This window comes from Tripterygium wilfordii, chromosome 7 (assembly GCF_013401445.1).
Source record: "Tripterygium wilfordii isolate XIE 37 chromosome 7, ASM1340144v1, whole genome shotgun sequence".
Lineage (NCBI taxonomy): Eukaryota > Viridiplantae > Streptophyta > Magnoliopsida > Celastrales > Celastraceae > Tripterygium > Tripterygium wilfordii.
The window spans coordinates 5464972-5488925 of record NC_052238.1 but is presented as its reverse complement, the minus strand read 5'-3'; the positions used below and the strand labels follow the sequence as shown (position 1 = coordinate 5488925).

General features: G+C 35.4%; 2 protein-coding genes across 4 annotated transcripts; one reads left to right on the top strand and one right to left on the bottom strand.

The window, feature by feature from the left end:
* Positions 1-1176: 1176 nt before the first annotated feature.
* Positions 1177-4764, bottom strand: LOC120002931 (ABC transporter G family member 21-like). Its single transcript, XM_038851788.1, has 5 exons — positions 4549-4764; positions 3428-4226; positions 2645-2842; positions 2370-2548; positions 1177-2268 (listed from the first exon to the last, which is right to left on the bottom strand). The coding sequence occupies exons 1-5, from the start codon at positions 4717-4719 to the stop codon at positions 1615-1617; spliced, it is 2001 nt and encodes a 666-aa protein (XP_038707716.1). The 5' UTR covers positions 4720-4764; the 3' UTR covers positions 1177-1614.
* An 11391-nt stretch (positions 4765-16155) lies between these two features.
* Positions 16156-19171, top strand: LOC120002766 (protein MIZU-KUSSEI 1). 3 transcript variants are annotated; one of them, XM_038851572.1, is made up of 3 exons: positions 16156-16356; positions 17390-17752; positions 17842-19171. In XM_038851572.1, the coding sequence occupies exon 3, from the start codon at positions 18276-18278 to the stop codon at positions 19065-19067; it is 792 nt and encodes a 263-aa protein (XP_038707500.1). In that variant the 5' UTR covers positions 16156-16356; positions 17390-17752; positions 17842-18275; the 3' UTR covers positions 19068-19171. The 3 variants fall into 3 exon arrangements, with proteins under 3 accessions (XP_038707500.1, XP_038707499.1, XP_038707501.1); XM_038851571.1 differs by lacking the exon at positions 16156-16356 and adding an exon at positions 16629-17295; XM_038851573.1 differs by lacking the exon at positions 16156-16356 and adding an exon at positions 16629-17295 and having other exon boundaries at positions 17384-17752.
* The last annotated feature ends 4783 nt before the right edge of the window (positions 19172-23954 follow it).

The window sequence follows — 23954 nt, the reverse complement described above, 5'->3', positions numbered from 1 at the left end:
TATCATAGTGATGCAGCATATGGTGTTGGCAGAATGGCAGTTGATTAGAATGGAATAACTGATCACTTGGAGAGAACAACTTACAGGTTGTAGCATCAGATACTTTGCGTAGGATTGATTTATATTATCAATAACCAAATTAAAGGATATACGTACTGATGCGTGATGCCATATATGCATGATGAATGCTTGGCTTCAACCTCAAGAGCTACCAAATGAAATCCGTCCATGATTCGGATTTGACATGATTAGATTGTTTCAATTAAGCATCACCAATCAATTGAAATTTACATTAATCTAGCATCCTAGATATCCTGCTTAAGATTGAAGATTGATTAAGACTATCATGCGGAGAGATCCTGGATTCTGGAATTCAAAAAGGTGAAAAAATTTTCCAATCATATATGAAGGGATTGATGCCCAAGTTTTGGTACTATTAGCACAATGCAGCAAGCATCAAACGGGCCTAAATTTCGGGCTTTGCCCTTCCAAGTCCTAGCCCAGTCCAGTCCATCTAGCCGAAAAGACAATTTTATCACTAGGTGGGAGCAGTTTTATCATAAGCCCAAGGGCTTTTTAGACAATATCCTCTCTAGGTTCCAAACTTCCATCCTAAAAAAAACTATTTCTCAACTTTACAACTTTTCAGACCTAAAAAACCTATTTCTCAATTTTGGGGTTTAGTTTTTGATAATCAATCTCTTTCATGGCTGCCAAGAAGATCAAGGTTGATATCCCTGAAGAATTGTTGATTGAAATTGTTTCGTGGTTCCTATGATTTCGCTTATGCGATTTAGGTGTGTCTACAAAACTTGGTTTGGTCTTTTCAAAAACCCAGACTTCAGCACCCATCATTATCTCAGAAAAAAAAAAATCAATCTTAGACTATCCATAGCAACATCTGTAAAGTGATTGTCCTCCAAATTTGGAGTTTTATTTTGTCTTTTGGTGAAAAAAACCCCACATCAATTACTGTAAAAAAGACTGTACATGTTTGGTATTGTACAATAAAATGGGACACTACGGGTATGATTTTAGCATACCAAAGTCTTTTTTTGGATTAAAAAAAATACTACATGTTTCTGTGACCTCTCTCTCTCACCATATTCTCAAGAACCAACTCATAGTCAAGTATTTCATAGTCATACAACACAAAAATCACAAAATAGCCATATAATTCAACCACCACAAAATAACCACACAAATCAACCATCATATTTATAGTCACATAACCTAACAATCATTGGTGGCCACACAATTCAACTACTGCTACATTGTGGAGTTGCTTCGATTTATCTTCAGACACTTAAAAGTCTTCAATGGATTACTTGTTGTGATCCTTGAAAGAACGACGGGGCCGGAGAAAAGTGATGGACTGGTGCATTTATGGTGTTGTCTTTGATTTTCTTCTACTAGAATGTCTGGGATGCAAGTATTTTTTACTAGTTCAATTGATCCGAACTCTTCAGCTGATATGAATTACACCTCTTAAATGTAACAGAAGTTGGTTTTACGAAAATCCGGTCTGGTAAAATTTGCTTCTATTTGGCTACATGAGCCAACCAACCTACACCCTCTTGAATCACATTTACATGTGGGATTAATAGAATTCAATCAGTGATGTTTCCCCAATCTTATTAGAGCTACATAAGCCAAAAGTCTATATCCCACCAACATAATCAACAGAGCAAACACATCCATCCATTTACCATCAAGACCCAGATACTTGATTGCTGGAAAATCCATTACTCTGCAATGCATCCTCAGTCCACAATCATAAACCTCATCTGCTGAGTACTGTACTCCAATCAGAAGCTTATAGCAATAGTGACTAAATGAGATGTACTTCAACCAAGATATGAAGGGTGGAATGTGTTGGATGTAGTATCCTCCGGCGAGTAAGAACACAAGCATTGTCACAGATGCTAATGCCGTCGCCTGCTTTGCTTCCATCAGAATTGCCCCTAGTGCCAGGCCAAGCCCTTGAGAGACTAGCACATTGAAAAGAACGATTAAGAGGGTTAGTATAAATGTGACTAATGAAGGCTTGAGACCACCCATCCAGTAGGAGATTGTAACAAAGACTGTTGGAAGAACGAGCTCCATCGGTAAGTCACCGGCAGTTCTGGCAAAGTAGTATGAGGATAGACGATACATGCCCGAGGAACGTTCTTTTATTAGCATCGGGCGTTCTTGAGGGAACGCAAATATGGCGTTGAACATTGGATAGAAGCCCCAAAAGATTGAGAAAAAGAAAACAAGTCCAACCTGTTCAAAATTTTGGACATCAATTAGTATCAGACTAACTCTATAAGATGTACAATTTGAAGCAAACAGATGAGATAAGGGAGAATGCAGGGTCATTATACCTGATCTTGAATGTGGGAGGTATCAGAATGCCACCATAGAAGGCCTGACAGGATTGAAACAGACAACACTTGAAAAATTCGGAGACCCGAATAGGATTCATGTTTCCTCTCTCGTAAACCCCTTCTCAGCAGCACCTTGAACTGCAACCACCAGCTGCTAGTCCATTGATTCTCCCTGACTGCATACAACTCAAACCCAATCGATCAGTTCAAAATCTTTAAAACTATGCATTGCGCGGCAGAAAATTGTCTAGCTTGAGAGATATTTCACTTACATCTTACTGATGATGTTCCTGACTTGGAATGAATTGGATCCTGAGAAGTTCTTTGAATCTCAGCCTTCAATAGAGGATAGAGATTCTTCTTGTAAGATGATACCAATGACTGTTTGATTAAATTTTGATCATCATGATGATCTGATCTGCCATTAGCAGTTAAATCTAGTTGGTCATCCTGTTTGTCTGGTGCTATGCCTGCATTACACAAAACTTCTCAGTGACTATCTAAATCAATGGTGAATCATTCTAGAATGGCAAAAGCAAACCAAAAGATGGTAATTAGAGATGTATGGTATGAAATTCTCAGCAATCCCTATCGATTAAAGGCAAAGATACTCCTTTAGTCATTCAATAATCTCTGTTTATCTTTTTGACTTAATAACTCGTGATCTGTAAAAAGTTTCTCCAATTGAATGGTTAGAAGCAGGTGGGTCTAGTTGTGAGGTTGACAAAACATAGAAGCCTGGTTAACTTTGCATGCAGGACATGCTCTTACATCAATTAGAAAACATGAACAAACCAACTTTGTCAGCAATATTATATATATCTCGTGATCCACTTGACTTTACTCTCTCCAAATCAACAATATTGTAAAGTTAAGGCTATTAGAATTTCCTGATTAATTAACTAATCAAATCATTTCATTTCATTTCCTCATTTCACCAACCAACCAAACAACATCAAATTTCATTTTCCACCTTTTCCAACAACGTCATGGAAAAAAAAATATCCCAGAAACAAACAGATAATCGTAGAGAGGTGTAGATGATATTTACGTACCATTAGCTAGATCAAGCAGAAAATCAGCAGGGTTCATGAAATTGAACCCGGGTTCGAACCCAATGGAGCAGAAATAGTCCATGACCTGTCCCGCATAACCGCTATAAATGGGGCACCCGTCCGTTAGCAAAACCACCTTGTCAAACATCCTATATAACCTACTCGAAGGTTGATGGATCGTAACGACCACCGTCCTACCTCCCCTTACAAGGCCTCTCAGAGTGGCCACAATGCGTTGGGCTGTGGTGGAGTCCAGCCCAGAAGTGGGCTCGTCGAGCAACAGCAAACTCGGGTTCACCAGCATCTCCTGCCCAACACTAACCCGTTTACGTTCCCCGCCCGAGATTCCACGAAGCAGGGGCCCACCAACCACACTATTACGACACCGTGTTAGGCCGAGTTGCATAATGATCGACTCAGCTTGCTGAATTTTTTCTTCTCTACTGAGTTCCTTCGGGAGTCGTAAAAAGGCGGCGTAAGTTAGCGTCTCTAGCACTGTCAGATGGGGATATAACACGTCATCTTGGGTCACAAAACCCGTTTTCCGCTTCATGGAGCTGGAAAACGGTTGTCCATTATACGTTATCCGACCCGATACCTTTCCGGGTAGCCGACTCGCGATTGCAGTTAGGAGAGTAGTCTTTCCACTACCGGATGGGCCCAGCATCGCTAGTAGCTCACCGGGTAGTACAATTCCACTGACCCCATTTAGTATTGTGCGGGTCGGTTTTGGCTCTTGCGAAGCGAAGCACCCGCCTTTCCCGGGTGCCAAATTGACACTATACGTGACATCTTCAAACTACAAAATCCAAAATGTATATTATAAGTTGAATTAATTACTCAGCAATCATACTCATCCCAGTATTTTTTATCTTAACTATCTCAAATATTGAGATGGATGCACACATTTTATATGCATCATGTGAGACATGTGAAGCCCACAATTTCATATGAATCATGTGCGTTCATCACAACACTTAAGATAGATGAGACACAAAAACATTATTGAGATTCTTAACATTTTCGTTAATTAAGGGCAAACAATGTCGTGATATTTTAGGACCACTGAATATTTGAAATTAAACTAAGTATAAGCTATAAAGATGGCGAGAAAAGAGTACCTTGAGAGTCACAGGGTGTAAGGATTCACCAAGAATGGAGAATCTTGCGGCCTGTTGTTTGTGGGCTGGATCTTCCGAGCATGGGCTGACATTACTAGAGGAACTGGAAGGGATTGTGTTAGCAGGATTATTGCTGCCGGGAATAGTACTGGTTTCTTGCTGAGGGGGCATTATATCAGCTATGCAAATGAATACTAGTGGAGAAGAAGAGGAGGAGGAAGAAGAAGAAGAAGAGAGGGAGTAGTAGTAATGGTCACATGCAAGAAGAAGAGATGAATACTTGACTTTATATAAAGGGAGAGGAAAGGCACGAGAAGTGGGTCTTGGTTGTGATCCATGATATGTGTCTGTAAGTATAGTAGTATTACTGTTGGAACTTATTACCACAAATCTATATGAAGTATATGCCGATCTAGGGGAGATGTATTTAGTGATTATTGATCAAATAATAATTATGTCTTCTTTTTTTTTTTCCCTATCTATGTCTACGTGTTGGAATAGCAGTCACTAGGATATCTTGTTGTTCCACGTGGATTTGAAGAGTTTAATTTGGTAAGAAATATAATAAATCATGTGACTTTACTTCCATATTAGCAGATTATAATTTATATATATATATATATATATATATATATGCATATGTGAATGTCATTTCAAGTATTTTTTGGGTTCTATGAGAAATTTATTTCTCGTCGGTAACAAAGACTATTTCAACATCTCTTTCATTGGGTTTTATTTTTTACTCTTTTTTTCTTTCTTGTGCAAATGAAACCCGATTCTGTAAATTGATTATATTGTGCCCATGATTATTCATAATATTATTAGTTACTGTCAAAAATAGAAAAGGGAAAACAAAAAGAAAAAGAAGAAAGAGAAGTACGTGTTAGGTATGTTAAATTCAACAATTAAAGTAATTTTTGTTGAAATTAGTTACGTAAACTACACGTTAAGCTCTTCCGATTGTCCAATTACTATTTAAGGTTACACAATTGGTTAATGAACAATGCAACCATACCACTTATCCATACGCACCTAATTAATAGTGGAACTTATTTATTAAATATGCATGTTCATATAAAACTTACGAACTTGTTAAGAAATTCATCACAAACACTACAAATCAATATTGTTTGCTTTAGACTTGAGCTCGCAGAGCTTTGTGCGATCCATGAACAGGCGACTCATCAAACTAAACTCAACCTTCTTTTGAAGGAATTCCAAATGACTACCATAACATATTAACACCGATTCCTTTTGTTTCATGAGCGAAAAATTCCTTATGTGAGAGATAATGAATATTTATTTATAAATCGTTCGATTGAGTTTTGCCAATTTAACGTGAGATTTTTAGTCTTGACAAAACTAGCATGTTTTTAGATGACCATCCAATAGGGTATTTGAGATAGATGCAATTTGAATACCAAAAATATTATGCTCCAATTATATAAACAAATTAAACATGTATGTGCAAAAAAAGGTAGAATATACGTGTTTTAATGATGATATCAACTTTAATAATGTTTCAATAGATTAATTAATTAAGAAGCCACACACAAATATGTTTAGGTAAGAGGGTATTTTTCATCCCTCAACTATTGATCATGTTTCATTTTTGTCCCTTAACTTTTTTTTCTCCCCTTTTCGTCCCCCAATTATTGGAAAGTTCCCCGTTTGTCCCTCGAATAAATCCGACAACGGAAAAATCCAACATAACATCGTATTGTTCTTCATATCAGATTTCTCCGACGTGTCATATATATAGCTGCCACATAAGCATTTTTCGACCACAATCTTACTTGAAGGACGAAAATGGTACTTTCCAATAGTTGAGGAACAAAAATGGGATAAGAAAAGCTTAGGAACGAAAATAAAACTCGTCTCATAATTGAGGGACGAAAAGTACATTTTTGCCAATATGTTTATTCTATAGGTGTTGGACAGAAATGGAAATATATAGCATCTGCTTTTGCATTACCAAACATAAATTTGAAGTGTGACACATGCATGCATTTCTATATATAGAATATAAAACCTAGACCATTAATGTTGCCACCATGCCGTCATCTACAATACAAATGGAACTTCTTTCAAAGTCATCATATATAAACAAGCACTTAGATTCTCTAGTAGAAAAAAATGTCTTGTCAATTTTTCTTCCCATTAATTGAATGCTACGAAGCTTTTACTGTGTAAACACAATAAATGAGATTTTGCAGACATAGTTCGGCACCATGAATATCAGCCAAGTGTCCAATGCCTTCTTTTACTCTTTTATTCCTTTCCACTACTCGGAGATAATGCATCTTTTAGTGCGCTTTTCTTTTCTCTAAATCTTTCTTTTTTGGGTTTTTAATTAACTTTTTTGAGAAATAATACGTGAGATGTGATGCAAAAACATGATGTGATGGATTTAGTTTAAGAGATCCTTTACTGAAGTTGGAATTTTGTCAGATTAATTGCATTGAATATTGTTTACTGCATGCAACAAATATATATCGACCACGGACGAACATGATCTTTTGAATTAACTGTCCCTTTTACATGTTTTTACAAAACATATGTTAAAAAGTAACTATATTTTTCTTAAAAAACTATAAATTTCTCAAAAAATTTGATTTTTCTTCTAACGGAAAAAGGCTTAATCTTTTTGGTTGCTCGTCAAACTAGCTGCTAGCCATCCAAATAGTAGTACTGTGAAGTCTAATAAAGCCCTTGTTAACATTATACAATATATATATATACACTAACTAAAAAACATCGTTTGAGTTAAGCATATGTGTACCCAAGATTTAATTTTACTAAAAAACATATTTTCCAACGATAATTCAAAAAGAAAAACTAAGGAAAAAGAAAGAGAGAGTTGCTTTCATTATCCAATTACAGGAAATTTTTTATATTTTTCCAAAAGAAGCAAGTGAAAACTAAAGACAGATAAAGCTAGTCGATGTCTATCCAAAATCGGTGTGTGTATATATATATATATATCGCAATTGTGTTTCCACGTCCCAATTCAAACCAATCAAGAAAGGTGTAAAAATTCAGGAACAATATCTTGTTCAAAATCACAATTGATCCATTCTATAAACTCCATCTGTTATAGGTTAATAGGCATGCATGGATTCGTGGAGAAAAGCGTAAGAAAGGAAATAGACAAAGCAACCTTTCTTTTTCTTTATTGCATGATCAGCTGAACGTTATTTTCTCCAAACAGTTTGTTCTTTCTCCAAGATTTGAAAATTAAAAAAGCTCTTAAACACTTAACAGTCGTGCACGGTACCTTAAAGTTATGATGTATTAGACGACCAACCCATATCGAATATCAAAGAAGGGGAAACATGTGGAAAACACACCTGAGACAGCCACCAGAAAATGCACTATATATATTAAGAGGCCATTTTTGATGAAAATCTGCATTTGATCAGGCCACTAGCACCAAGTACGTACTACGACCAAATACCAATTCATTCCTTCATAATTCTCTCCTTTGAATCTTGCCTTTTTTTTGGTTGAGACCAACGACAAGAAAGGACAATAAGTGATACAAAACTTAGTAGCACCTATAATTGAATGCACACACAAGCTATCAATATCGTACCAAACATGTGCCAAGTGGTTTAAATAATTGAAAATTATTAGGGTTCTTACAAGCAAATATGTTTTGAGAAGATATTCATATATAAGATTTCCTCGTACGACATGTCATATGTTGATAATATTGTGTATGAAGACCAACATAATGATGTTAATTCATAGCTAGGTCGATAGTGACAATTCATGGGTGGTTGGAATGAAAACAGTTAGTTTACAATTTAAATGTAGAAAACTTTCCAAATTACCAGTTTATTGATATCTCCATATTGGTTTTCATACACCACATCATCGTATGACATGACGAGAGAGTATTAGGGTTTCGTATCGTATCCAAATTATAATAACAAAGGTTAATTACTCATGTCATATTAATTATAAGTAGACATGCATGCATGGCTACCACCTCGTAATTCAAAATTATATGATATAGATTATAGAAAGGGAAGAAAATCAAGTTGCTCAGTGACGTAACCAGGAGGACAGCATACGTGGACAGGATATATACGACAAAAGGACAAATTAAGATTGTGTGAGTCGTACGGGCCTAAAATACCATTAATTAATGTGAGGGTGTAAGAGCACTAGGAGAAGAGAATCACCATGCATCCACTAGTGTCTAGTGCAAATTGGCCACCTCCATTAACAAGCAGGATGCCAAACAATGCATTTTATATGTAGTTCGAAAGGGAAGCATCCCCGTAACTATGTATCGATCTTGTTGTGTTTGAGATTCAAGGTATCTTTCCAAGCATCTTATAGAATCATGTCCAAGTTCCATCAATATACACCCACAATTTAAGCGCACTACTACAACATATAATGCATATGTAATGACTGCCTTAGTGCACTAAATAAGGATGGAAAATGTGTATTCAAATTAATATATATATTCACTTATATTATATATAAGGAGGATTAATATATATATGTGTGTGTAAATATTCACTTTTATTTTATTCAAGGGCAATGTATGTCCACAAAAGGCAAAAAGTCTAAACCAAAAGACAAGGAGACATGGGAATAATCGCATTTTTATGTCCGGACCTAAACCTTGGCCAGGATCAATTCGTTAGATGATGACAATATGCACTACTTTTAGACAGTAATATATATATATATATATACTGCAATTAATATGCAGATGTCTTGCCGTTAATTATAGGGGTTTTGTTCGTTATGAATTATGATCTAATGCTTGATTTTCACATTTGGTTGGTAAGAAGTTTCAATCCTTTCAACCTAATTAACTATTTGATGGAGGAAAAGAGGGCATATTTGTAAGCCTAAACATTAGTTTAATTATGCATTAAAACAGGGATTTAACGACTTAAAGTGTTCATTAAGCAAAAGGTTTTGATTATGCATTAGTTTAAATTATACTTCCTATTCTATCATTAAAAAAATCACACCATAAGGTATATGTATATTAAAAAATTAATTAAATGAATGATAAATGTCCTCCAAGTCGGAAGGTTGAAATATTAGTTGGTCCTTTCAGATATAGAAAAGAAGTTTTTTTTTTTGTTTGAATACAGAGGAAGGGGATGGAGGAGACTCGATGAAATACTACACAAATAAGTGTCATTACAAACAGGGAAAATATTGTGTAGTTTTTTTTTTTTAAAATGGAAAGCCACGTGTTCTATGATCTTACATTCGATTTCTATTTACACGTTACTCATTCCTTTCTCTCACGTTTACCTGTTTAATTTAGAATTACAAGTTCAAGAATAAATAATTTATCAAATGAGAACTAAAAGAGCCACTAGGTAGACATGTCAATGAACCAGCATGGAATGAAACTATTTTTCTTTGCCCAAGAAGGATCATATAATTATGAACTACGAATTAATTGGATATTTGCATGGGGTTAGTCCAAATTGGTATTATTATATGATTTTGCACAAATTATGGAGGCAAACAAGTGCAATGTTCTCCATATGCATCCTATATATCAATGACACATCGATCTATGATATGTTCATATCATGATAATGTTTTACCTTTTTTTAATAATTACTTACTTTGGAGTTGACCTAGCCCTTCTTAATTAATCTCAAAATTATAACTTGCTTTCGGTGTCTTTTATAAGGTCAAATTGACTGTAGTGATTTGCTTTGCAATGCACAATTTGATGAGATAAAGTTGGATTTTCAATCGAAAGCAACTAAGGTTAATAAGGGAAAAAAAAATTACCATTAATGATCACGTTCAATTTACATAGAGATTTTGACTGATTGGATGGCCCCCTATGTGTCGACGGTTTGATCATAATTAATCGGCGGGGTGGTGGTCATTATCATGCATCGATCACTCGTGATCCTTAATATATATATATATTGTGTGTGTATATTATATAGTATGTAGATATGAATATATGAGTTTGGTCTATCTCACTAAACAAATTCATTATTTATTAATGCCCAAATAATTAATTAGAGTCAAAAGGCATGACTAATGTTTTCACTAGTATGATATCTAAATAGCACATGATTGTGCCTTTTCTTATTGATCGATAAGCAGCCTATATATCGTATTATACATTAATGCACCTTTAATCCAAATTAATTGTATAATTAGTTTTAAATGACATGGAGAAGTCAGCGAAATAATAAGTATAAAAGCTGACTCTAGGACTATGTAGTAATAAATTATATTTATTATGTCAAGAATTTGAAATAACAAAATTATTATTGAGGAATGACTCCAACTTCACTTGTTTCCATCCGTAAAAAAGAAAAGGCACCATCAATTCAATTTCCAATAATATCTACTGCTAGGAACAGACCAGCTTCAAACATATATATATATATATATAAGAATTCTCACATAAGGGTTAAGGGTATAATGTAAGAGTGTAAAATAAGGGTGTATGTCTATTGGTGTGGATGAATGAGATGACAAGTGAGGTACACTGCTTTGAGTCACACATATTTGAAATCAATGGTTTAAAACATACATCCGTATTTTACACTCTTACATTAAATCCTTATGTGAGAATTCTTATATCTATATATGTATGTATTATTACCACTCTCTGGATCTAGGTTTTTTGGCCATCCAACTTTATATCAAAACCAATTATATATATATACAAACCAATACTGTGTGTCATCTCAAATTTCAACGACTAAAATCGATCTCTATCTTCCACCAATTTGGCTCAATCTCAACCTTTCTTTAGAGCAATAATAATATTAGTTCTAGTTGGCATGCGCATGACTAGCTAGCTATTACATCACTCAATCGGTAACCAATATGTCAAAACACGTACTCCATGAATATATATTTATCATACACATATATAGGCTATATATATATATATATATATATGCACAGACGTAGACTTTGAAGTCGATGGTCTGCACTAATTGATGTGTAATAGGTTAATAGCTAGTATCTAGGGATACGACACTTTAGAGTTGATTAGTTTGAAGTGAATAACCAAAGCATGCATGCCTATCCACAGCAAAAGCTTTTACCAATTGAACTCAGTCACACCCCTAAACTTGTTCCATCATGATATATCATGTTCTCAAGCATGCAGCGAACGTGAAATTAGGGATTTTGATACTTTTATATTCCTCGAGAGAGAGACGTAACAAACAAACACAAAGTGTTTGCTTTATATATCATATGTTTTTTATTAACTGTGAAAGTAATATGTTAGAGCATCCACAATGGGAAGAATTTGAAGTACTTGAGATAATACTTTCTTGATAAGTTAAGTGCTAGATGTTCACAATGGGTATAATGGAGTGTATTTCAAGTACTTGAAATGTTACTTTTTTGATAAATATAGTGCTACATACACACAATGGGTGAAAAATTACACTTGAAAATTTAGTTGTGGAAAAAGGATACTTGAGAGTTGGAGTATGTATATAGTTGATGAATAGTGAAGAGAGAGGTGATGAATAGTGAAGAGAGAGGTGATGAAAATGAAGAGAGAGATGATAAAAAGGAAGAAAGAGAAGATGAAAAGAAGAGAGAGATATGAAAAAGAAGAGAGAGATGATAAAAAGGAAGAGAGAGAAAATAGAGAAAGTGAGTATGAAGTGTTGGAATGTATGGAGTGTTGATGAATAATGTATATTGTGGGATTCACTCATCCAATTAAATTGTGCCACGTAGGATAGATGAGAAGAGAAAGAATGATTTTGAAGTGCTGGATATTTGGTGCATCACTGTGGATGCTCTTAGGCAGGATATGTATTGTCATTGTGTTCAATCATGCGTCCACACCTGAATATGTATATATATATGGGTAATTCTCTTATGAGGTCATAAAATGAGGTCGTAACTTTTAGGGATCAAAACATTTTTTTTAAAAATTAGAAAAAAAATATATTTATATTTTGATTGGTTTTACGAACCCAACGGCATATTTTTTGTTCGAAACAAAAAATCAAATTCAACATGAAAAGTGTATGATAATTCTATATCGTTAGATATAAAACAAAAGACATTTCATACACTTTTTCAGGTTGCATTTGATTTTTGTTTCGAACAAAAAATATATCGTTGGATTCGTAAGACCGATCAAAACACAAATATATATTTTTTCAGATTTTTGAGAAATGTTTTGAACCTTAAAAGTGAATCTTAAAAATTAGGACCTCATTTTAGAATCTCATGAGAGAATTCCTTTATATATATATATATATATATATATATATATATATATATATATAGTTTAATGTTTTCCCAATTAAAATATATATATAATATTATATATAAACCCAACTTCTTAGTTGATGGAAGTCAGAATCCAAAGAAAGAAAATGGATATCTGACTTTCCCACTCATCAAAACCATCTTCAGACAGTCCAATACGAGCTTAGAGCTGCACATGCTTCACCATGAATTGCTATTGAATATATATCGAACTTGAATAATTGATTCTTGTCAAAGAAAGCTAGACAGCACCCATAAGAGAGAGGAAGAAAAAGCCTTGCGGAATCTACAAATTACATCACAAGATTTTTGGCAGACATGTTGATTGTACATCACTTTCCATGCATAAAAGGAAAGCCAATTATGCATGTCAAAGGGCATATAATTAATCTGACTTTAAAATCAATTTATTAGCCAATTAAAAGTACCAAGTAACTAAGTGATCAATAATACAATATAACAACAAACTTAAATTACATTCGTAAAATCTTTATATTTATATGTCCAAATTTAATGGATCAAGGCCTACGTCCAGTGCACATGTACCGGAAAATTAACCGGTGCATCAAACCATTATTTTTTTAATAAAAGTATAATACATTCAAAATGTAAATAATTTTAACCATTGGATTTTAAATTTATTATCTCATAAAAAAAATTTTTGTTACCAAACTCTTATCCTAGTACTGCTCACATTTGGTAAAAAACATTAGTAATTCTCAATCCATAATATTTATCTACCATTAGTTTTCCCTAGCTTTAAGCATTGAATTAAAAAAATTTCAATATTACAGTAATAAATGTGCAGCACAATTTCCCAACACTACCAATACCCAATGAGGGTACCTGCAGTGAAACTGCCTGAAATGGGCAGATCGGCCTGATAAGTCTAGACGTCGATGGCCCAGTTGACAAAGAATCAAAGCCCAAATATGATGGCCCAGTTGATGAAGAATCAAAGCCCAAAATTGCCATATTAATAAGCCCAACTGCAACCTCAGCAATTCAGCATAAGCCTTAGGCCCCCAACTCGGCTCTTCCTTAGTCCCTTCAAGATGAAGACTGATTGGGGTGGGGCTCAAAGAACCCGATTGATTGTCGCAGAAGGTTGGAGAAGACGATGAACGCAGTGGAGACTCTAGTCCCGGACTGTCGAACCCTAGACCGGAAGAAGAATATTGAGTAATGGGAGTATGGGACAGTGGCGCCGCCTCCAACGTCAAGACTAGGAGTGCATTGTTCGTGTTAAAGGGTAAATTGATGTTGTTGGTCATTATCTCTGTCTCTGTCTCTCAAATTGCACAAGATAGCCTTCTAATTCACTGAAAATTAATAGTGATGTCCTTATTAGGTTAGGGGTATAACAATTTGTGCTTTCGTTTTATTAATTTTGATGTAACTTTAATTGCATTACCTTTCCGGTCTACTTAATTTCGAAGACTTAGCTGATCAATTGGTTATCATTGTTTAAAGCTGGTGATCAATGGTGTTGTGAAGGAGCTAGCATGAATTTAATTGTCATATCATTTCTGGCTAGAAGGGAAATTAATTTTCCATGTCAAATCGAGCTTTGCTGTGTGTGAATTCTAGAACTGTACATATTTAATTACAGATTTTGGGTTTCTGAATTTCAGGGGAAAGCTTTGAGGAGTGTGCTGCCAGAGAATTGAAGGAGGAAACGGGCTTGGACATTGGGGAAACTGAGTTCTTGATGGCCACCATCCGTATTCTCGGAGGCACCAAAACCTTCACATTGCGTTACCATCTTTCTGCGGGGAGTTTTGGTGGATCCAGATCAAGTGCCTCGAACTCTTGAGCCTGAGAAGTGCTACGGATGGGATTGGCATGACTGGGCGGACCTCCCCAAGCCATTGTTTTGGCCATTGGTGAAAATGGTGAATAGTGGCTCTCATCCCTTCCCAACCCACTAGCTTTTGGCAGGGTTATTTTTCCTACTTTCAGTATGCTTAATTATGTTATATGTTGTGCTTTCTCTTAATATTGTTTTTCCAGTAAATACAGATTTACAGAAGTAATTAGGATATGACATTCCCCTGCCTCAACCCATGGGCTTTTGATCTGCTAATACATTGTGCCTGTTAGCCAATGTAATTCGTTAGCATTTGCATTTAGTATGAACTACAAACATAAATGGTTGTATTGACATGTTTGAACGATGAAGGAAACATACTGTATGATGTTTTTTTTTCACTTTGCTGCTACCTTTCAGTCTTCTTGATAATCAAAAAAATACCTAGTCTTTGGCACTGTTGTATCTGCTGCTGCCAAACTTTGTGCATATCACTATATGTGACTCTATAGCAGTATGGTCCTTTAACCGTAACCTGCATAAACCACCATTTGTATTACCGTTTATGGCGTCACTGCCACCAGTTTTGCTGAATTTTCACTTTTCAGGGTGTTTCTTAAACTCTTTAGCACTTCATCTAGCCATTAATTTACCATCCCTTAGATTGCAAGAGTGTGCTTACTCACCATGGATTACTTGAACTACCATAAATAAGAATTTTTGAAAATCTGATGGGCATATGATATGCTATCTTCATCTCTCTTCTTTTTTTTTTCTGTAATGTGACATTCTGAAATATGATGCTCTCAAAAATTGTATATTTGTCGTCTCTTCGTAACATTTCCATGATTATAAAATTGGATGAAGAGAGTGAGACTTGAGGAGCTTTGACACTGCTATATATTATGGTATGCTGAAGTTGGAAATTGGTTAATAACAGGATCTTCCAGTGATTCCTTTTTTGGCGTTGAGAAAACAAGTTAACAAGTTGGTGAATTCCTTGGCACCATGCACATATGGGGTCGTGAAAACATATTTAGGTAGGTATCAATGGATTTCTTCTAATTAGTTACATGTGCTTTTTTTGGCATTGCTGAGGTTAATGGCTAACATGGGCAAATTACTAAGTTGTCTTGTGTTGCACCAAGGGAAATCATAAAGAATTCAACTTTATTCTTCTAAAGTGGTTGTTGGGGACCTCAACTGACCAACGTTGTTTCTCCATATTCGCTGTGAATTTTCCACTTGCTTTTGAGGCATTTCAAATGGAATTAAACTAATAGTGGTTTCAAACAGCAGTAATTTGTAGGGATCTATATTTCTGGTCCTTGTATTCCTGATAAATATTTCTGAAATTCTAGCTATGAAATGTATGAGGTGCTAAATTATTAATCTTTTGACAGAAAAGTCTTGAATTTGGGGGAATTACCGCTTATTATTACTTTCACTACAGCCCTTTCATGAGCATTACCAATTACCATGTTCAGTTACTTGAGAGCGGCATTGACTTTGATTCTTGTATTCTAATGAAGCATCCCAGGTTGTCATCTATCAGTGCATCAACATCCTTTGTTCATTGATATTATAGTTTCTAGCCTTCTTATTTTTTTTCAAAACTTGAACTAGTTTCCCTGAATCATTGGCTGAAGCTGTTTGGTGATATCAGAAGTTTCATCATCTTTGTCTTCATGAACAACAGATTGATGTTATAGATGGCTCTGCTGATCAAAGTATATCCAGGGGCGGCCCTGGGGTGGGGCGACACGGGCAGTCGCCCCGGGCCTCCAAATCCTCAGGGCCCCAAATTTTTGAAAAAAATATTGATTTTATATTAATCTAAACACAAAAAACCAATTAAAAACTAACAATTCTTCATATATTTCAACTAAAAAACTAATAAAAGAAAATTTTTTTATTTTAAAATAAATAAAAAAGAAAACATGGGCCCCTTTTGTAGAGCTTGCCCGGGGCCCCTGTAAACTCAGGTACGCCACTGAGTATATCACTTAACTCTTTAAATCTGCTCGTACCATTATTTTGGGATTCAACTTTTATGAAAATATTTTGGAATTTGTATAAACTGTGATTCTGTGAATAATTGTGCCTGTTTTATCATTTGGGACGCATTCTTATACTGCTTAGGTTCTCAGTGGTTCTTAAGACATTCTATTTTTCTGTTATGTGGCTCTTTTGTAGTCTTGTACCACTCATTCTACGTTACGCCCTTATGGGGTTGCTTTGTATTCTGGCCTTTGATCACAAGTTATTATAGGTTTTTTACTTTAAGAGTTTCAACACCATTTCTGTACTTTATAGTAATTGCCGAAGATATCTTTGGAAATGATATATTAAATATTTTTGTTATAAGTGGGTACTCCGTTAATCTAATTCTGTTTTAGTTTTTGTTATGGTTGTTGCCTTGTTGGTTCTGGATGACCAGGGTTAGTTGACCTGTGGCCTTGGTTGGTCCCATGAAAGGAACCCTATAATGTTTGTCGTTCAGATTTGGTGCATATGAAGCGATCGATGGACCCATCATGCTCATCAAAATTCTGTACTAGTATTTTCCTAGGGATCTACCACGCCCAAAATTTCAACATAGCTGGATAATTATTGAAGCTACCCTGTGTAGCACATACTTGCAGTGGGTCTGCTTTTATTGGCTCAATGTATGATTGGATTACTTTTTTTGACATTGATATTACTTGTTTGTGGGAATTGTAATCATCATATGAGTTAGTTCTAAATTCGTCTTAGTGCCAGGTGCTGGATTCTTGTTGGGCCGTCCATAGACCAGAGCATGGGAACAAATCTGAATTTGTTTTGCAGATTGTATGAAGGGTAGAGGGTGTCAGTCATATTTACAACTGCTTAAATCTCACAGGCTAAAGGGAACTTTGGGATCCAGAGAACCTTCTGAATTATTCTCTCCACCCAAAAAGATAAAATATCAGTAGAGACTAGAGAGTAGTTTTAGGATGCAAAACACTATGGTGGCTCATGGGTTTGTTTGGATGGTTGCTTTGGCAGCTTTGGTGGGAGTTTAAAGAAGCATGAAATGACTTGGTGCAGCTTGGATTAGTCCTTGGTTGGTGTGGCTCAACTTGTTCTTTTACTGTTTCCAAGGTTAAGTCAGATTACTCTCTCCCTTTCTTTTTTTTTCTGGAACTCTCTCTCTCTCTCTCTCTAAACTACCTAACCCTCCTTATTTTCAGCTTACTTGGCCCGCGTTCGCTGTCACTTAGATAAAGAAATGGCACAACCTTTGTCTCCTTAGATTCTGTTTTAATCTCCATTATCATCCCGAATCTCTTCTATTGTCCATGTCCATGTCCATGTCCATCTACTGCTCTTGATTCAGTTTCTCTCTCCATAAGGTCTCTCAAGTTCTTGTTTTCTTGATAACGGGTTGGTGGGGCTGCTCAACTTCTTTTTGTCAGCATTTTCTGGCTAACTAGCCCCACAAGGCTGACAAAAAGGGGGACAGGACCCAAACAATACATTTTTAGTCACTGACTTGAGTACTATATAGAAGCAAACACAATCAAACTCGTGCAATCCCATTTCTTCACCACTTTCTCTGCTTAAGTACCCAAGCCTTTCTATAAAAGATTTGCATCTCTTTTTGTTTCTTATTTCAATTTCCCAGATGAAGACAATCATGGCTAAGACCCCGCATGACTCTTCTTTCTCTTTCTCTAGTAGATACTTCAACTGGAGGAAGAAAGTTGAGGATGAAGATGAGATGGAAGAGAACTTGACTTTCAGCTCCTCTTCACATTTCTCTTATGAGGATGACAGAGCAGATGAGTTTAGTATTCCAATGGCCACTAACATTCCTTCAGTACCAGCACCAAAGAAAAAACACCAACTCCTGACAGTTTCTAAGCTCCGATGGGCTCTTAATATCTTCAGCAGGAGCCGATCAGCCAGTCGATCCAGTGTAGGCACTCGAATGATTGGCACCCTTTTCGGGTATCGACGAGGTCATGTCCATCTTGCTTTTCAAGAGAATCCAAGGCTACCTCCAGCATTCTTGATTGAAATTGCAACACCAACTAGTGTACTTGTTAGAGAAATGGCCTCTGGGTTGGTGAGAATCGCATTGGAGTGCGAAAAGAAGTTGGAAAAGAAAGGATTGAAGCTGCTGGAGGAGCCAATCTGGAGGACTTACTGCAATGGCAAGAAATGTGGGTACGCGACCAGGCGCGAATGCGGGGCTACAGAGTGGAAGGTGTTGAAAGCAGTGGAGCCAATTTCAATGGGTGCCGGTGTTATACCAGGAAAAGAAGGGGATGGAGTAGGGTGTGAAGGGGAGGTCATGTACATGAGAGCCAGGTTTGAGAGAGTTGTTGGTTCTAAAGATTCAGAGGCCTTTTACATGATGAATCCTGATGGGTCTGGAGGTCCTGAACTTAGTGTTTATTTGCTTAGAGTTTAAAGCTTATGCTTTTCATTAATGTTTTTGGTGTTACTTTTTTTTAGCAAATGAATGGACTTAAGGGTCTAATTTCTCCCCTGTTTTTGAGTAATCAAGTTCCTTCATTTGGTGACTACTGGACTAGTTTAATCTCTTATATCATGCTTTGTTATGAAACGACAAGGGTAGAGAGAGCATGGTAGATGGTTAGTGGTGATGGTCGTAGTAGTTATACCGCTTGTATAGGTTCTTATCTCTTCTTTTCTTGTCGGGTGGAAGCAGAAACGGTTATGATAGGGATCCCAACGACTCGTATTTCAATTGTCTCAGTTGTCGAGTTGTAAGCACAAAATTTCATGTACGTTGTGTGAAACATACGGAATTCGCGAATTCATTTGAATCTTGTGCATCCAATGTTCTCAGCTGTTGGGATGTTTTTTATTTTCGAAGCAGAAATATTCAAATCAAATTCCCATGAAGTTTGCATTGCATTTCAAATTCTAATGGAAGAAATTATCACCACTATTGTCTGCACGTACATTTGATGCATTTTTCTTCGTCTCTTTCAATTGGGTTTATGTGGCTCTGTTGGTTTATGTTGTGTTACATGGATGAATCAAAAATAGGGGGTGTTCATCGGCCGGATCCCGAGTTATCGAACCGAGTTTGACCCTGACCCGAGATTTTTCAAGAATTAAGTCTTCAAATTTTGCTTAGAAAACAAGAAAATAAAATGATGAATATGGAAAAGAGGAGTCCGGGATTTGTGGCTCTGCTGGTTTATGTTGTGTTACACGGATAAATCAAGGATCCGTGATATTTGACGAATTGGGATAATGAGAGACAGAGGACACGTACATCATTATTGAACAACAATGGGTGAACCGACCGAACATGGTGGGTATGAATTATGAAATTAGTGGGTCAACACGTGGCCTTGACATTCATTACAACATGCTTGAAATGGAAGCGTGTTTGGAGAGCTCCGCAATGATGTGGGAATGCTTTCCATTTGTGTGGGAAATTCAATCCCAACAACGTTAAACATATTTTCTACTTCGAGTCACAAACTCGTATGAATTTATTTTTTTATGGACTATCGTTATTAATTTTTAGATTTAAAAATACATCTTTATTTACTTTAGATGTGGGAAATTGATCTTGACCATTTGGAATACTAGTATGAACACAATTGTCTTGCCGCTAAGATTGTTTGGTAAGCCACATAATTTGACATAATTCGAAAATACAATATAATTAGTCCCTAACTTTTTTTAGTACAAAAAAAAATCATTTATTTTTATGTGAGATATGTATAGTCCTACTTTTTCCACCATTTTTTTTCCTCTTAAGTTTCTTTGTTTTAGACTTTATTAAAAAATTTAAATTTTTTATTAAGTAAGTAAATAAAAAAAACTACATTGTATTATCATCTCTTTTTATATCGTAATACAAGTAATGATAATTTTATATCATAATATAATTAAATCTATTTTTTTTAAACCCAATACAAGCACAGCTAAGTGTCTAGAACCCCCACTTTTAGAGTGTGTTTGGATTGAGGGATTTGGAGGGAAGGGAAAGGAAGGGAAATAGAGTTTCCTTCCAATTCCCTTGTTTGGATAGTTTATTAAAAATTTAGTGGAGGGATTTGAGGGGATTTAGGAGGAATATTTCATTAAATTTTTGCTAAAATTATTTCTCTCCAAAATGGAGTCATTTGGAGGGAAGAGATTACTAATTAAGTCATTTGTAAGTTAAATATCTATTTTACCCTTATACATAATATTTTAACATAAAAATAAAAATAAATTAGTAAATTAAACAAATTTTCTTTCCCTCTTTTTTTTTATCTATCCAAACATGGGAGAGGGAAAAATAGTCCCCCTTCCCCTCCCTTCCATTCTCTCCCCCTCCCCTCCCTTCTCTTCCCTCCCTCCAAATCCCTCTATCCAAACACACTCTTAAAGGAGATTTTGCTCATCTTTAATGAAATAGTAAGACATAATGGGTAAATCTTATTACTTGCAAGACATAATTGCAACTTACTAAATTGACATTTAAGAATTAAAAAGTGAGTTAATCAAAATATCTAACAATTTATGCATAGCTAAAAACAAATTGGTTCTTGGGTTTTTTTCCCTTTTAAGAGAAAAAAAAAAGAAAAAAGAAAAGAAGAAGAAGAATTCAAAGATTGTGAGTTAATCAAATCAAGAAGCTGTGGGAAATTCTAGGAAGAAAGGTTTTCCTCCATTCAATAAAACAATTTCATATTGGTTTTTGAAATTACCAAAGATTGTTTGTTTTCAAGAGAAAATGCTTGAGTACGTTCAAATGGTCTTATTTGGTGTTACGCGATCGAATATTTTGAATAGAGAGAGAGAGACTCATTTCTCATTGAGCCAAGTTTATTCATGTAAAGTGGTGTATTTTCCAATGTTTTCAATCATTTTGGGCTTCAAACTTTTTGTTCATCAGAGCCTATTTAAGCCCATGAGACAGAGGAGACAGTGGGCCATACTTAAAATCTAAGCAACGGGTAGACTTTGGCCCACCAAACCCGAAGGTTGCATTTTAGGCCCAAAATAAATTTTGTGAAGAGTTTTCAGGGCATTTGGGCCCAAAAAGTAGTTTTTTTTTTAAAGGAAAAATGATATAAACATACATGATATGATATGGTATCATACAAATTTGTCAATAAATATGTTATTTCTTAGTTTATTAAATGGAGAATTGGCAAAGAAAATGTGAAATTCCGTACAAGCACATGTTTATTATATTTAAAAAATAAAAGTAGTTAGGAGATTGACTTGAGGAATTGGAGATGGTCAAAAGAGTGACAAAATATGCGGCAAATGAAAGCCTTGGATTATATAATATCCATGGTATTAAAATAGAAGGGTTTGGTGAGGAATTGCACATGATTGTTTAATAATTTATTTCTACTAAATTCACGCCTCTATTTCCATGCCTGATTTGACAACTTTATTTTATTTTTAACAAATATATATATATACTAAAATTCTACCTAAATTAAACTGTGAATCTATGTTTTTATTATTCATTTAAAATATGTGGGACCCAAAATTATAAGCTCCATTTATCATTTAATTCGTCCACAACCGTGTTCCGCATAGAAGAATCAAAGAAATAAATAAATAAATGAAGTCCATGGCCAACAATCAAAGTCGATCCAAATTGTTGCCCCTTTTTCTGAATGGTCACATTCAAAGTCAACAATGGACAAAGCAGCTCATTTTGACGGAAATCTGATATGAATAAGGTCTGCTTTTGCAATGTAAAGGTCAATATATAATCATATACAAACTTATATGCTAATATAATCTCATCAATAATTCAATAAAGCCTTTTAACCTAGAGCTACAAAAGTATATATATATAACTTCAAAAAATGAATACACCCTGTGTGTCAATAAATAATTAAATCTTCACTGTACAAATTATGAAAAGAAATAATCATCTTCTCATGACCCATCCATCTCTTGATGCTCCACATAGATCCGACCCAAAAAGATAATAAAGAGAAAAAAAAAAGTATCACGGATATGCCGTCAAATTTTGAGGAGTAGAGTCGACAACCGAATTGTGCGTCTTAGACGGAGCTGAAGGTGGTGTAGGGACTCCTTTAGGGAAGAAGTTGAAGAGCTGATCTTGATACCGAAAACCCGCCACGCGAGGCCCTACAATCATCGTCGCACCAGGCCTTGTCGCTGCGCAAGGACCGACAAGGAGGAGAATGAGGAGGAGGAGGTGGAGGTGGATAGGGATAGAAGAAATTGAAGCCATTATTAATTGTAGGAGAATGTTAAGCAGTTGGTGTAGGAAAATAGGGTTTAAGAAATATGTATATGATTGATTTAGTTATAGGGAGAGAGAGAGTTAGGTTTGTAACGATAATATATACAGCCAGTCTGGTGTTAGTAGAGAAGAAAGTTTGGCCAAAAAGGAGGCAAGTTGTAGGAAAAGTAAGGAGTAGTGACGAACACGCTAAAGACTAAATATATTCTCTTTCCCAAAATGGTCAACGGTTGGAATGTTATTTATACCAATATTTGGACATTTTCATTGCCGGCTCCGACTTCCTTGCGTTTTTTTCTTTTTTTTTGATGGATGAGAATTACCCTAGTTATTATCTTTCGGGTGTGCACTGAGTATCAACAACCACAATGGTAAAATTTTGTTTGATCAATAAAAATGTATTGAATTTTGTCTTTTTTTGTTGATGTGACTGTATTGGAAAACGTGTTTTGCTGATATAGTTGTATTGAGATTTCGTGTTTTGATGTAGTTTTGTTGGGGACAATATGGAGACATTGAATGTTGTTGGCATCCATGTTGAGTGGGAATGGATAATGTATAGGAATTTTTGTTTTACTGATGTGGTTGTATTAGGATATATGTTTTGTTGATGTGATTGTATTGGGATACGTGTTTGGCTTGACTTTTTGTGTAATAAGGGCACTTGCAATGGTAAAGTGTTATTGGACCAACAAAGATGTTGTCTTTTGCTGATGTGGTTGTATTGTAAAATGTGTTTTGCTTGTGTGGTTGTATTGGGATAAGTGTTTTGCTGATGTGGATGTATTGGTTTTTGGTGTTTTGGTGTAGTTTTGTTGTGGATAATATGAAGAAATGGAATGTTGTTGGCCTCCATATTGGGTGGGAAGAGAAATTGTATAGAAATTTGTGTTTTGTTGATGTGGTTGTATTGGAAGATGTGTTTTGCTGATGTGACGGTATTAGAATACGTGTTTGACTTGACTTTTTGTGTAATAGAGGTGGGGACCGGGTCAACATTTTTATTGGCCCAACAAATCTTAAACCATTGCAGTTGTCCTAAGAGGTGAGATTTTTGTTGGCCAAACAAAAATATACCTTTGCATTTGC

Coding starts and splice junctions, on each gene's coding strand:
- LOC120002931 (XM_038851788.1), bottom strand. CDS start 4,719: ATGCCCCCTCAGCAAGAAACCAGTACTATTCCCGGCAGCAATAATCCT. Junction 2,549..2,644: donor AGGAACATCATCAGTAAGAT/GTAAGTGAAATA, acceptor AGTTGTATGCAG/TCAGGGAGAATCAATGGACT. Junction 2,269..2,369: donor CCTCCCACATTCAAGATCAG/GTATAATGACCC, acceptor AATTTTGAACAG/GTTGGACTTGTTTTCTTTTT.
- LOC120002766 (XM_038851572.1), top strand. CDS start 18,276: ATGAAGACAATCATGGCTAAGACCCCGCATGACTCTTCTTTCTCTTTC.